At 40.4% G+C, this 15,803-nt stretch overlaps 1 protein-coding gene across 7 annotated transcripts in view; it reads left to right on the top strand.

The window, feature by feature from the left end:
* PRIM2 (DNA primase subunit 2) overlaps positions 1–15,803 on the top strand; it is a 608,800-nt gene that overhangs the window by 435,308 nt on the left and 157,689 nt on the right. For 6 of the 7 annotated variants that reach the window (XR_003855666.1, XM_029595675.1, XM_029595676.1 and 3 more), the window contains one exon: positions 2,025–2,210. The exons of the other annotated variant lie outside the window; for it this stretch is intronic. Coding sequence is in view for 5 of the 6 variants with exons in the window: in XM_029595675.1 (XP_029451535.1) it covers positions 2,025–2,210 (186 nt within the window). In the remaining variant the exon portion in view is untranslated. The remainder of the gene's footprint in view (positions 1–2,024; positions 2,211–15,803) is intronic. 7 annotated transcript variants of the gene reach the window in all.

The raw sequence follows: 15,803 nt of genomic DNA, 5'->3' as shown, positions 1-15,803 counted from the left end.
AGCATACGCACTGGGAAGTTAGAAGGAAAAAAAATCAATAAGAAAGACCAAAGAAAATTTGAAAATAAGATTGCCGAATATGCAAAACCCAAAATAAAAAATTGTTTCAAGTATATTTGAAGTCAGAAGTCCATCTTGAGTAAGTTGAACCGTTAGATGACTGAAATAAAAGGAGTACTCAGGGAATACAAGACTATAATAGAAAAACAGAATGAATTATTTGCTTCTGTTTTTACTGAGAAAGGATATCTGGGTAATATCTTCTGGCCATCCACATAAACATAGATTAATGGGGCAGCGCCAACATGGATTTAACAAATGGAAGTTTTGTCTCACAAATCTGTTAGATTTTATTTGAAGGCATTAATAAACATGTGGGCAAGGGTGAATTGGTTCATAGTGTGTTTCTTGATTTTCAAAAGATGCTTGATGAAGTCTCTCCTGAGAGGCTCTTTAGGAAATGAGTCATGGGATAGAATGCAATGTCCTATTGTGCTTTGCTAACTGGCTAAAAGATAAGAGACAGAGTAGGACTGAATGAATGGTGTCCCAGAGATGTATTGGGAGTAGTGCTCTTTAATATATTTATAAATGTTCTGGAAACGGGACCAATGAATGAGGTGATCAAATTTACAGGTGACACAAAATTATTCAAAGTAGTGAAGTGACAAGCTCAATATGAGGAATTTGCAAGAAGACCTTGCAAGACTTGGGAACAGGGTATCTAAACGGCAGATGAAATTTAATGTGGACAAGTACAAAGTGATGCATATAGGGAATAACAATCCAAACTATAGGTACATGATGCTGAGTTCTTTTGCCACCTAAAAAAGAATCCTGGAGTCATTGTGGATTATACTTTGAAATCCTCATCTCAGTGTGCAGCAGCGGTCAAATGAGCAAATAGAAAGTTAGTTGTTATAAGAAAAAGAATGGAAAATAAAATGGAAGATGACCTAGTGTCTCTGTATCGGTCCATGACGTGACTGCACCTTGAGTATTGTGTGTAGTTCTGGTTGTCCCATGTCTAGCAGAACTAGAAAAGGTGTACAGAAGGGTGACCAAAATGATAAAAGGGCTTCACTAAGAAAAATGGCTAAGCAGGTTAGAGCTCTTTAGCCTGGAGAAGAGATGGCTGACACGAGTTATGATAACGCTATCCAGTTAACTTTAACAATAGCTGTCTATATTCAGTAGTGAGTTTCCACTATTGAATATATCTCCAAAGTTAGCCAAATAAGTTTATCCAGCTAATGTTACTGCCTGGACAGTGACTGAATATAGACCACTAAATGTCCCAGTAGGCTCCCTTTTTGTGATACTGGCTGCGACACTCATTTCCAACCTGCTTTGGTTTAACTTAGCTATATCTAGGAGTGTAGAGCAAGAAGCAATACAGCAAATATACAGGAAATTCAGGCAAATATAAGAGTATATTCCCAAACGAGAGAGACTGATGAAAGAAGAATGGTGAATGAAAAATTTATTTTTCAAAATTTCAAATTAAAATTCTCATCAGTCCTGGAATTAAGATGAGACAGGAATTTGCTAAATGGAAATAGGGTGATTGTTGTGGAAAAGATAAGATATGAGAGAGCTACACAGAGAGTATTAGCAATTATTCCGGTCATGTGAGAGCTGCTTCATGCTCATTTCACCGTATTGTTTTTAAAGTGGAGGGACTGTCCTTAGCTCATGGATTAGCTATCAAATTTAAATTTAGCCAGAAAGAGGCCCAGAAGTTACGTTGGAGCCACTAAATTTATCATTCTTCCACCCCTACCCCAACTCCAAGATTACTCAACTCTCATATGATGGTATGAATGGGGGAAGAGGGCATGGGAAAACAACTAAGAATAAAAAAAAAAAATATATATATATATATATATAAAAGTGCTGATGGCTTTAAGTACTTTTATATCTAAGCTTTATGGCCTTTTTGTTTTGCTAATCTGCTGCTTTAAGATAATTTTGTTTGTATCCTCTTGCATTGTTCATAAACACATCTGGTATTTTTCTTGTAGCTTTCTACAAAGTCCTTTCCTCTCTGTATGCGCCAGTTGCATAAAGAGTTGCGCGATAACCATCATCTCCGCCATGGAGGTCGTATGCAGTATGGACTTTTTCTCAAAGGCATTGGCTTAACACTGGACCAGGCGTTACAGTTTTGGAAGTCAGAATTTAATAAAGGAAAAGTGGATTCTGAAAAGGTAATGGAAAGAAATGGCTATAATTTTAACATTCCAAACAGAATCAATATGGAAGTAAAGTAACTACAAAGACCAACACAAATTACCACATCAAGCACTAATATGATAAAGGACTCTTATGATACAGAGCTCAAAGTGCTAAATGGCTTAAGACAAAGCCAGGCTCCTGTTATAATCATAAATCTCTTATTAAAATTCCAGCAAATAAATGCATCTTTTTTTTTTTTTTAACTTCTTAATGCACATAAATACTTTTAACAATATCAGGTTATTTATCGCCCTGTCCAGACATTAAAATCCCGACACAGGCTCTGTTTTTCATCTCAATAAATTGCTTTCATGGGAAATAACTGCAGAAAAAAGCCAAATGGTCCATCCAGTCTGCCCAGGAAGTTTATGGTAGTAACTGCCACTCCATGCAGGTTACCCCCAAGCCTTATGTTAAGGTTAGTAATACTTACAGTCCAAAACCAAGGAATCAAACTCATTACAAAATTATTGCTAGCAATATTTTTATAGGGTGAGCAGCTTCATGATAATTCAGATAATGCTGCTTGAATGTGCTTTGCTTTTGGATTTGGCCGCAGAAGCAGTCCTGTGCTTTGTCCCTTATGTCTACATAGAAGAACCCTGGGCCGTAAAAGACAGCGTTGGCTGTCTTCTGAATCCAATTCCCTTTTTATCCCTGCTGTCGAGGTAGAGCGATGTTGCAGTTGTGTCACAAGCATCAAGGCTAATTGGTTAAGGGTAGTAATCCCCATGCCTTCTGTTAAGGTAGAAACTGCTACTCCATGCAGGTTGCCCCCATGCACCCTTTGCTTTATTTCCAACTTCTAGTCTTTAAGGATCCACAATGTTTATCCCATGCCCTTTTGAATTCGTATACTTTTTTCGTCCTTACCACCTCTTCCAGAAGGGCATTACAGGCATCTGCCACTCTCTCCGTGAAGAAGTAGTTTCTGATGTTGGTTCTGAGTCATCCCCTTTGGAGTTTCATTTCATGACCCCTAGTTCTACAGTTTCCTTTCCAACAGAAAAGGTTTGAAGTCCATACATCATTGAAATGTTTTAGGTATCTGAAGATCTGTATCAAATCTCCCCTGCATCTCCTCTCTTCCAGGGTATGCATATTTAGATCTTTCAGCCTTTTCTCATAAGCTTTCCGATACAGACCCCACACCATTTTGGTCTACCTTGTCTGGACTGCCCCTGTCCTGTTCTTATCCTTTTTGAGATATGAGCTCCAGAATTGAACACAGTTCTCCAGGTGAGGCCTCACCAAGGAGCTTCTGTGAAGAAAATAGATTTAAAATGTCTTTTCCTGAACATACCCAGATCAGTCCAGAGCTGCAGCTCCTCAGTATTTCTCTGTCTCCAGCAGATTCCAGTAGCGATGATGTGGAACCTGGAGGTTTCTCCCCGGAGTTTGTGCTACTAATGCATGAAGCCTTCCTGGCCAGGAAGGCTGCGAAGAGGAGGTCTCAGGACAGCACTGGAGGCTCTGCCATGTGTCTGAAGTCACAGGTTCTACCTTCTCTGGGCCCTCGGGCACAAGGGAGCTGTGGAGATGCGGGACCGTGGGGGAACCCCTGTTGGGGGATCTAGCCCACGCCCCAGGGTGACACTGACTGATCCGGACCCAGATGCCGGCAGTGACTATCCATTGTTGTTGGGATGGCTTTAGTGGAGGGGGGGGGGATGATCCTCGGGTGGTCCGGCTGTTCAAGCAGGAGGAATTGCGTCCCCTTATTCCCCAGGTGCTGGAAGAACTGGGGCTCAAACTGTCACAGGAGGATTCGGACAGCGAAGGGGTCAACCCAGTCCTGGACGGGCTGCGATGACCCCCCTCGGCTTTCCCAATTCCAAAGAAAATTCAGAAGCTTATCAGCAGGGAGTGGGGTGCCCCAGAGGCCGGTTTCAAGGTGGGACGGGCCATGGCCAAACTGTAACCGCTGTCGGAAGAGCATCTCCTCTTCAACTGGGCCGAGCGCCATTTGGAAGGCATCGCTGCCTCGCACGTGGCGGGTATCGACAACATCCAAGCAGACTTAAGCAGAGAACAGCTGGACCCAGGAGAGTGGGAGCTGTCTGGAGAGGCATGGAACCTCATTTGTGCCAGATGGGGAACTCCCCAGTTGGACCTCATGGTGACCCGACTCAATGCGAAGATGTCGCGATTTTTCAGTTGACTGAAGGAATTGGGGTCCGTGGGTCTCGACGCACTGGTGTTCAAATGGCCTTCGGGGATCCTATTGTACGCTTTCCCTCCATGGCCTCTCATAGGTTGAGTTCTCAGACGAGTGGAACAGCACCCGGTTCAGGTTGGGCTGGTGGCTCCAGAGAAGCCTCGGCGCCCTTGGTTCGCGGATCTGATACAACTAGCCATGGACAGTCCCTTACGGCTGGCGCATTTGCCGGATCTGTTGTCAGGGATCCATTTTTTTGGATCGGGAGGATCGCTTCTCTCTCGTGGCTTGGTTTTTGAGAGGTGATGCCTATGACTGAAAGGGTATTCAGAGGCGGTGATTGCCACTTTGCTGCAAGCCAGGTGGCCTTCCACTTCCATGGCTTAAGTGCGAGTATGGAGGGTGCTTGAGTCCTGGTGTGCGCAACAAGGAGTTGGGCCAGGGTCGGCATCCATTCCCCACACTCTGGCTTTTCTACAGCAGGGACTTTCCAAGGGCCTGGCATACAACTCCATCCGGGTTCAAGTTTCAGCTCTGGGGTGCTTCAGGGGAAGAATAGATGGCAAATCTCTGGCTTGCCACTCAGATGTGGTTCACTTCCTCAAAGGGGTAAAGCATTTGAGGCTTCCTGTTCGGAAACTGTGCCCAGAGTGGAACCTGAACCACGTCCTGAGGGCTTTATGTGTACCGCCCTTTGAGCCGGTAGGCAGGCTTCGGTCAAGGACCTGACACTGAAAACTGTCTTTTTAGTGGCAATCTGTTCAGCACTGCGCATTTCGGAATTGCAGGCCCTGTCCTGCCGGGATCCATTTTTACGGATTTCAGTGGATAGGGTGTCCTTGCGCACAGTGCCATCCTTTCTGCTGAAGGTGGTGTCTGTGTTTCATGTCGATCAGTTGGTAGGGCTCCCTGGCTTCCCGGACTGGTCTCACAACTCGGCGACGGATAGAGACCTTCATTTATTGGATGTTCGCCGAATCCTCCTGCGTAATTTGAAGATCACCAATCCTTTTCATAAGTCATATCATTTGTTTGCCCTGTTTGGTGGTCCTAAGTGAGGAGACAAGGCATTCAAGGCCACTCTGTCTCGGTGGCTGAAGGAGACCATTAGTTCAGCGTACAGTAGCAATGGCCGCCCTGGATGGTTTGAAAGCTCATTCCACGTGGGCACAGGTGGCTTCCTGGGTGGAGTGCCAGCTGGTTTCTCCTCAAGAGATCTGTAGAGCCACGGTCTGGTCCTCTCTGCATACCTTCTCCAAGCATTACCGCTTGACGTAAGGGCGCCGGAGGAATCCAATTTCGTGGAACGCTTTCTAAGAGTGGTCTTTCGAGATCTTTCCCACAATAAGGTGGCTTTGGTACATCCCACTGGTCTGGACTGATCTGGGTATGTTCAGGAAAGGAAAATTGGTTCTTACCTGCTAATTTTCGTTCCTGTAATACCACAGATAAGTCCAGAGGCCCGCCCAGATGTGACTGCTGAAAGATGGGCTGACCTTTGGGTTAGCCACTGTATTGAAGAATTCTGAAGGAAATAGTTTTGATGCCAATATTAACGAAGATCCGGGGTAGGGTTTCCTACTTTAGGGGAATCCAACCCTCCTGTTTTTTTATGTTCGCCTTGTTCGGGGTGAATAGTTGTTTAAGTTGGTTTGAAGTTGGTTCCAGTGGTTTTTTGCTTGGGGATCGACCAATACTGAGAAGCTGCAGGTGGCACTAGTGGTATTTATAGCAGTGCCTCGAAGGTTTTTTTCTCTGCCTCCATCTGCTGGTGGGAGTGCATAACCCACTGGTCTGGACTGATCTGTGGTATTACAGGAACGAAAATTAGCAGGTAAGAACCAATTTTCCTTTGTTTTATATTTGCTAATTTTAGTTTTGCAGTAATTCATGTTTGTACACCGACTGGACCAATTTAGTTGTATGCGGTTTATAAATATTTTAAATAAATTCTAAATGGTGATGAATGCTGGACCCTGTGACTGATACTTTGGAATATTTGAGAACACACATATCTTGAGATTGTTTCTGTTTAGATTTATATTGTAACAAAGCTCTGTAATATGCACATTTAATTACAGCTTTAGGATAGCCCCATTGAAGAAACACTGTTTTAAGATGCGGGCTTGACTCTTGAATTCTTGCAATATGGAACATAACAGATGTATTCTGCAGAACTGACTGACAGGAAGGCCAGTGTTCAAGCTCTTGAGGTGGAAACTTGGAAATTGTAGTAAATTGTTCCTTTCCACTGGTTTTCAGTAAAATGAACAATGAATACTACTAGATTGTAACATAATCAATATAGCCAAGAAAGTTATACATTGGTGAAAAAGTTCATTTTAAATTTCAAACATGGAAATAAAAGATTGTAACTCTGATAATGAGGAATCCCAAGTAAAAACAAAACAAAAAAAAACAACCAGATCATCAAATATATCTGGACAATAATACCACTTTGAGAATCAGAGCGATGTATAAATGTGATGCTCCTCAAAACAAGCCACATATAAATTGGCCACAGTTGGAGCTACTGCTGAGCCCATGTGTCTGAAGGTAAAAGACATCTTCAGACACAAAAAAAAAAATGTTTTTCAGTATCAAAGTAGCTATATCTAGGAAGAAAAGGTAGGAAGGCTCCCATGGTGAAGCATTGTTTGTTGTACTGTCATGGATTTATTTAATAATGGTGGGCTATCTTTGAACAAATATAAGTGCCAAAGGGGGGGGGGACGGGACGTGGCAGTCAAGTTGCTCTTTTTAACTATTGAGAGCAACTTTGAATCTTTATGTGTAATACTCTATACCCTTTTGGTATGACTAACACTATTGATTGGATGAGTGTTTTTATAATTGCAGCCTATCCCCTTTGATTGCATTGGATTTTGTTATTAGTTTTTATCTAAAGCTCCTTTTGATTGGAAAACACAGTTACACTGGACTATGTTTGGAGTGGGTGAATACTTATCTTATTCAAAATGGCTGCTCTGGAGAACTTTTACACTGATTGGATAACAGATTCTTAGTCATAGTGGTTGGTTCTTATAAATATTGATCACCATTTTATTTAAGGCCCTTTTCTCTCTGCAGGACAGCGCAGAATTTGGCAGGATTTGCATGCCAGTTAGCATGAAGGATCATTTCCCATGAAAGTTCATTGAGACACAACTTGGGGCATGTGTCAGTATTTTGATGTCTGTACAGTGTGAAAAATATCCCAATATTAAGTGTATTTTATGTGCATTAATAAAGAGTAAAAAAAAAAACATTTATTTGCTAGACTTTTAATAAGAAACCTCTGATTATAACAGGAGCCTGACTTTGCCATAATGCATTTGGCATTTTGAGCTCAGTTTTATGAGGTCTCTTATTATATAATATTAGCGCTTGATGTTGTAGTTTGTGTTGGTCTTTATAATTTTAACATGGTCCAATCATGATATTTTTCATCTTTTTTAGTATACCTGAAGGCATTTTTAAAATCTATACACAATGTAAAGTTAGCAACCAGACAGTGTGCATTACTTTACATTGTGTCTGCCTTTTGATTGCAATTCTAGGTGACATTAAAGATTCTAGTTGTCTTTGCTTTTCAGATGTTAGGATTTTTTTAATGCTTCTTTATACTGTATTCACATCTTCAAATCTCAAATTTACTAAGGTATAAAGCCATAAGGAAGATTGCTCAAAACAATTGTTTTGTTTTGACTTGATTTAAAGATTGTTGAACTAACACTGATTAAAAAATAGTAATAGTTTTGAGAAAACATTTTTAAATAATTCAGTCAGTATTCAGAATAAACTCTTAATTTTCTTCTGAGGCAAAATATGTTGATTTGGTAGATTTTAAGTAAAACTGCTGTGATGACCACCATCTAGACCTGTTGCTGTACCATTTATAGCTCAAAATATGCTATAAATGCAGGAGAATTGAGGTCCATATTCAGATACAATCCGGCTAGCAAAGTCAGCCAGATAAGTTAAGTGGCCACTTAACTTTAGGACAACTCTTTGGCCTAACCAGACTTAGTTGGTTTAAGTCATCTAGCTCAGTGGTTCCAAGCCCTGTCCTGGGGGCCTACTAGCCAGTTGGGTTTTCAGGATATCCACAGTGATTATGCATGCAAATTTTCTCTCATGCATATGTATTGTGGATATCCTGAAAACCCGACTGGCTGGTGGGCCTCCAGGACAGGGTTGGCGACCACTGATCTAGCTAACTCTGAGTACTGGAGTTAGCCAGCTAACTTAACTGGCTAACTCCTCCCAGTTACACTCCAGAATACCCCTAACTTAGTTGGCTAAATTCTAACCAGTTATCTTATTAACTGGCTAGAATTTAGCTGGATAAGTGCCCAAATATTCATTTAGCTGGCTAACTTCTGAGTTAGCAGACTAAGGGGGTCATTTTCCAAGCGGATCACACGTGATACCAAGATCGGGGCGGAGTCAGAGCAGCGTCAGCCCCGGAAGAGGAGGAGAATGGGCGGCGCCGGGGCCGACACCGCGAAGACTTCGCCGACAGCAAAAGGTACGCATCTTTTTCGCTGCCAGTTTCGCACCGAATAACTACACCTTTTATGGTGTAGTTATTTGGCGCGACGCCGGCAGCGATCGCACCGTGGAGGTGCAATCACTGCCGGCTATCGCAGGACCGCCCCCCTGTTTCGCACCCCCATTACTGCGGGATTCAAAGAGCCCAGTGGTATTAGTAAATCCAGCCTTAAATGTTTTTGAATATGAATCTCCAAATGAGTGATCACAGGAGAGATTTTGTATAATACGTTTGTGATCATAGTTTGTATGCCTTTTTCTCCGTAAATAACCTAAGAGAAAAAAAATTTAAACTACTTTGTTTAAAAAAAAAAAATCCACATCTAGGGATGGGCATAAAGTGGGAGGCAAAGTGAGCCATGAAATTGGCAAAGAAATATTCTGAACAATAATACAGTAGGCAGTAGTATTTCTTTAAGAGATTGTGTTTTTACAAGATCTCCATCATTTATCTTTCATATTGCAGTATTTATATGATGAGGTGGAGTATAAATGAAATAGAAATATGGAGAAATGGAGAACTAGTTTAAGGTCATAGGGAGCATTTTTTGTAGGAGAAAAAGGGAGCCGTGTAAACAATTGTTTTTGAGATGTATTACATTTTAGCTGTAGTTTTAAAGATGTGTCCAGTGCAAGCCAGTTTTCATTTTTATCAGTTTGTTCCAGAGATTAGAGAGAAACTTTGAATTTGGCTGGAAAATGAATGTGAACAAATGGTGGTGTTTCATAAATAAAAATGTTTGGGGAAAATGTCTGTCAGTATTGTACATTGCTTTGCTCCTGTACTGCGGGACACTCTATCAAGCACAATCTCTCCCACAAAACTCCCACTCTATCCTCTTCAGATCTTCACTCCTCCTCCTCACCACACCACAACTCTACACCACCATCACCAGTCCGCCTTACTTCTCCACACTACCACTACCACGCCTCCTCCACCACCACCACTCCTCCTCGCTCCTGCAAACTAGTACCACCACTTCTCCTCACTCCTCCAAACCAGTACCACCACTTCTCACTCCTCCAAACCAGTACCACCACTTCTCCTCACTCCTCCAAACCAGTACCACCACTTCTCCTCACTCCTCTGAACCACTGCACAAAGATAGACAAACTTGAAAAATGTACAAAAACTTTCACACACAAATAAAGACAAGAGATAAAGGTAATGGTAAGCAGTTGAGAATGCAAAACAGGACAGTTCACTCAGAAATCACAAAGTAACTCCTCCTAAACTCCAACCAACTAACTAATAAACCTCCTCTCCTCTCTCTCTCCAACATCTGACACACCCCTCAAAGAGTCAGTTACAGGAGGCTGCTGAATATAAACAAAGAAAATAACGCGCCAAACATAAATTAACACGCATCACATTAACTAACGCAGACTGTGAATAATGTATTGCGCTTGGCGGAAATTGCCTATGCGATGCGGAAGATATGAAATTAGCCTAACCAGAACCCTTTTTTATCGCAGATGCTAACAGCAAAATATTTCTGCTTCAGTTATAGCTATCTGATGATTCTAGGCCTAAATTAGATCTCTCAATAACAGGTCTAAACTTAGAGGGATATTCAGCCAGATTAGCCGGATATGTCTATCCGGCTTACTTAAATGCCTGGCTAGCTTATGAATATCTACCCCTTGACATTTAACTGCTTTATTTCAGATGCTAAAGAATTTATGTAGTGCTGAAAACATATTTTTCATTAATTCAGGCAAGCATCACTGTTGACATAATGTGAAAAATTTATGCAGTGGTCTTAGGGAATATGTACTTCCTATTCCACATTTTAAATTCCTCTCTTCCAGTCAAAAATGCTCAAAAGAATTCTTCCTACATTTTTTATCTGTGGTTAAAATTGTTTTGAGTATAAAGAATTGGAGTTTTGCATAGCTGTCACTATGCTGTAATTGCTTTTTGATTTACAGTACGTATTTGCTTGATCCAGTGTGCAGTCTTTGACCACCTGTTTCAGCAGCAATAAACATGAAGCAGATGAAAGATATATAAACCAAGAAAGAAAGAGCTTTAGGTTAAACATCTCTTTGGTAAATCATACAAGATTGTTTAACTGGCATGTGATTTGAATTATATATAGAGATATAGATAGATATAAATATATATTTAAATATATAGATATATATATATATAAATCTGAAAAGATACAAACTTGTACAGTAGCTTACATTTATCTGAAGCTCCCCCTTCATAACAGTGTTTATTAAACTTGTCATTAACAAAATGCATTCATCTTGTTCATGTTGTTCATTATGCTACTTTATAAGTTTGTTTGGAGAAAGATCATTTTTACTTCATGGAACATTCCCCAAGTAAATTATGCAGTAGCGACATTATTAAGTCACCAGCTGTGTATCCAGTGGAGGGATAATCCCTTCCTTAATATTTATACAAAATTGTAGACGTGTTTCTAAGTTTCTACTGAAGATATGGAAGAAGTAGCATTGTGTGAAAATCTGTAGTTAAGATACTTGGATATCAAGAATTAAACATGACTGATAACTTGCCCAGGCTTTCCTATATCCACACCCACACTCCCTGAAGAGTACACAGCTCTGCAATGATGTGTGCATAGAGTAATGATGCCTAATGTCTCTCTGTCTGGAAATATTTGTCCCATGCCCTTTAAACCATGTCTCTACTCTCATTTTCTTATACCATGTGTAATGTGGACACACTGAGTGATTAAACACAATGGGGTAATTTTCAAAATGATTTATGCACTTAAAACTGTTTTACCACATAAATGCACTTTATGCATACAAGTGGAGTTTTGAAAATTGCTATGATATATGCTATTGAATTCTCAACAGGCTTTCTAAGTCGTCTTTTCCTTGCCACTCAGTGCACAATTAAATGCATCATCTCAAAGAAGTTCACAAATCTGAGTGCCAACAAAGACCACCTTCCTTTATCTTAGCTTCATTTAACCTTGGAAATTTACCACCAAGGTACTTGAAGGCTGCATTATTCATTGTTGAGCCAAAAAAGCAAGTACTGTCCAAACCCTTTTATAGATGTATTAATGGATTCTGAGAAAGATGTATATTAGTCATTTCTGGTTTAATTTGAGATCTTTTCCCTTCTTAACTCACTTATCTTCTGCAATTCCCAAGACAAAGGTCATATACTATATACTGACAGAGTAGCATATCTTGAAAACTAAAGCCAATCAACAATTTAAAGTATCATTTTCATTCTCAGTGACCCAGATGTAATCAAGTTTGAATACATTAATTTTGTAAGCATTTAGGCTCTAGACCAGTGTTAGATGATATGCAACATAATTTGTAATATTTCCTAATAAATTCTATTAGTGAGTTAAGGAAATGATATTGTACCAGTGAGTTAACCAGTGTGCATTTTAAATTTTATTGTGCAGTATGAAAGTAATTTACTTTCAAAATTGTTTTTAAGTAGGAATTTAGTAATCTGTTTTGGCCTGCTTAGAAGTAGTAGAGAGAACTCATTTTTTCTTAATTATTTTTCTTAATTATAAAAATATTTCTTTACCCACAAAGTACATCTGATGCCATTTGCTTTTTCTTACCACCCATATATTGCTCCATCTTGACTTTAGTAATAGGGGCTTATTTTCCATATCTCTAGATCACTACTTACCAAAACTTACCAAACATGTATCTATAAAGGAACGCTCAATCATCATAGCAGGAACCACAATATGGAACAGTATGCCCACTGAATTGCGCCAGGAACCTTGCCACAGAAAATTTAAACAAAACCTAAAAACCTGGCTGTTCAAAAAAGCATACCCAGGACTGACTGGGCCCTCTACCGGCCGCTCACGTCACTGTTAAACACCCACCGGTTTCCCCCCCTATCCCTTCTGGCTCTTGTTCTCTAGAAAAAGCTCTCTATGGTATTTTTTCCTATGTGTAGATCAAACTTTCGGTATTTCGTGTTTCATATACGCCAATGATATCTATTTTATTTTTTTTTAAAAATGGTTATAGTTGCTAAGTTGACTGTTAAGCTTGCTGCATGTTTTGCTCCGTTTAATATCTTATTGTAAAGCCTGTTGCTGAATTATTGTTTGCTGTAAACCGAGGTGATGTGCTGTACGTGCTGCGGTATATAAAAATCTCTAAATAAATAAATAAACTACTGTACATGTTCTACTAGGGGCATCACAATGGGAAACAACTGCACGTGGCAGCATATACGCATTGTTGGGAAGGTCTCCGGGGAGTAGGGACGTCTGTTGGCAGATACGAGGGCTCCTGGGATCCAGCAGTCTCAGTTCATCCTAACCAAATGTCCTTGTTTGGTAGCCCAGCAGTTGTTTGAGTAAAGCTTGGCAGCTCTAGCCCCGCTCCAAAAAAGAAAACAAAACAAGAAGAGCAAGAAAAGGGGGGAAAAAACCCTAAAGGCTATCTAGCTTCTGTGCAGTCTCATATATAAGAAGGGATAGTCTTATTCCTCTCCCACTTCAAGGGGAGAACTTGTCCAATTCACAGTACACACCAGCAAAATACCGGGCAGGGTAAAAAGACCTGATCCAGGTTCACCATGTGAAATCCCAGCCACTAATACTGAGAAGGTGCCTAGAACAACTCTCTCCCCCACTAGTTGTTCTTACCAGTCAGAGGCTGTATAACCGCTTTTCCTCATTCCCAGTGTAAGAAAACCTCAAACATAAAATGAGTGCATTCTTGTGCCTTGGGTTGTATACAACTTGCCTTGGGACTGTTCTAATTCCCCTGATAGCCAGATTTATCAAAGACTGAACTTAGTCAATGACCATCCTCCTAGTTATCCCCTGCGTAGGTCAGTGCTGATATCAAGTCTACTTCCATCTCTTCCACTGAGAGCTCAGCCTCCTGCTGGAGGGGTTTATAAGCCTCGGTTTCAGGGAAGGGCGCCTTTCAGGATTGGTTGGGCCCTCATTCCCTGCCTGCATGTAAAACTGGTGGGTTGCCTAGGTGATTAAGTCTTCCACCCTCAGCTTGCTTCTGACTTACGTTCAGCCTTAGTGCCTTAGACTCCATATTAGGACCTATCACCCAGGAAAAAGATCTAGGCATCATAGTAGATAATGCATTGAAATTGTTGGTTCAGTGTGCTGCAGCTGTCAAAAAAGCAAACAATTAGGTCAGTCATCAAAATGCATTATGGTATTAACGCATGAGATAACACCATTACACATGCAATAATCGTGTTACTGCACAGCGCGAATGCAAATGTTTTGAAGGGGTGGGATTGGGGAGGGGTTTGGGTGGGATTAAAATGAGGGGCAATATTGCACTGTGCGATAGCATAATGCATGCTATTGCAGGGTTTTAATGCTGGAAATAAGTACACCTTTTTTCCTGGTGTTAAGCTGTGCGAAATGTCCAAAATGGTCGTAAAACAATTTGCATAAAAGATTGCAAATTGTATTTCAGCCATTTCTGGGCTGAGGGAGTGGAGAGAGAGAGAGCCTCTGGGGAGGCCTTCATAGTATTCAACTATTTATATCACTATAGGAGGGTGAGCTTATAGCTTGAGGTGAGGTTTTGGTGGTGTCTTAGGGTTTAGGGACCAGTTTTACATGCAGAGTCAGATGTACGAACAGCACAGTACACCTTGGTGAAGATTTGACATCATTTGGAGTGAGGAAAGTCTCACAAAGTTGAGATTTTAACTGTGGTCTCTTGCCCTAGCTTGATAGTACCCTGTTATAGAGTCCATCAAGCTAGGGCTAGAGAACATTGTAGAAATCTCAACTTTGTCAGACTTTCCTCACTCCAAATGACGTCAAATCTTCACCAAGGTGTACTGTGCTGTTTGTACGTCTCACTCTGCATGTAAAACTGGCCTCTAAACCCTAAACCACCACCAACACCTCACCTCGAGCTATTAGCTGGCCCTCCTATAGTGATATAAAAAGTTGAGTACTATGATGGCCTTATAAATAGTCACTCACGTTCTCACTTGCTTGCTTACTCTGTCTCTCCTTTTAGTTGACCAGGTACTTGGGAAGAGGAACAGAGGTCTTAGTTTGGCATTTGATCAGGATTTGTTATTTTCTGATGTAGGTAGCTTCTTATGTCTTTTCTCACCTACATGGTTCATAGACAACTTGTTGATTACTTTGAAAAGACAGATGCACTGCATCCCCAGCAATTTGTCTTCTGCAAAGGGTTTAGTACCAAAACCTCACTTCTTGCTGTAGATAATGAGATTAATCTTAAGTTTGATGAGGGTAAAGTTGTCTTTATGATCTCTTTAGATATGACAGCTGCTTTTGAAAATAATTACCATATGCTTTTACTTCTGCTTTTGTCTGAACTGGGGAGTAAGTGTGTGGGATTCAAATGGTATAAATCATTCCTTGCTGATTGAGTACATTGTATTAACTGTGGCTGTGATATTTCATCGCCAGAGAGCTTATGTTGTGGGGCTCCCCAGGGTTACATTTTGGCCTCAGCCTTGTTCAGTGTTTATCTTCATCTCTTGTTGAATTTCTGAAACTTTCTTCCAAAAGAGGTAAGGTTAGAAAAAAGTGTTCTGAAGTTTAGATGCCTTCTAGAAGCCTTTTTTCTTCAAAAGTGCTTATCTGACCTTTTATTGGATGATTTAATGAGGATTCAGGTTAACTATTGTGTGGCCTTTATTTTCTTTTTGTTGTATTAATTTTTGGTATTATGTTGTGCATTGTATTTCTTATATTTTTTTTTGTTTATGATGTTTTATTTTTGATTGTGTATTGTTTGTTTTATATGATTAAGCCTTGTTCATCATCTAGAGCATATAAAATATATATATATAAATATATATAAAATATAAAATCAGGCAATATTTTACATAGATATATATTTACTATTATTA

Source organism: Rhinatrema bivittatum, chromosome 3 (assembly GCF_901001135.1).
Source record: "Rhinatrema bivittatum chromosome 3, aRhiBiv1.1, whole genome shotgun sequence".
Classification (NCBI taxonomy): Eukaryota; Metazoa; Chordata; class Amphibia; order Gymnophiona; family Rhinatrematidae; genus Rhinatrema; species Rhinatrema bivittatum.
This window is presented reverse-complemented; position numbering and strand designations above follow the sequence as displayed.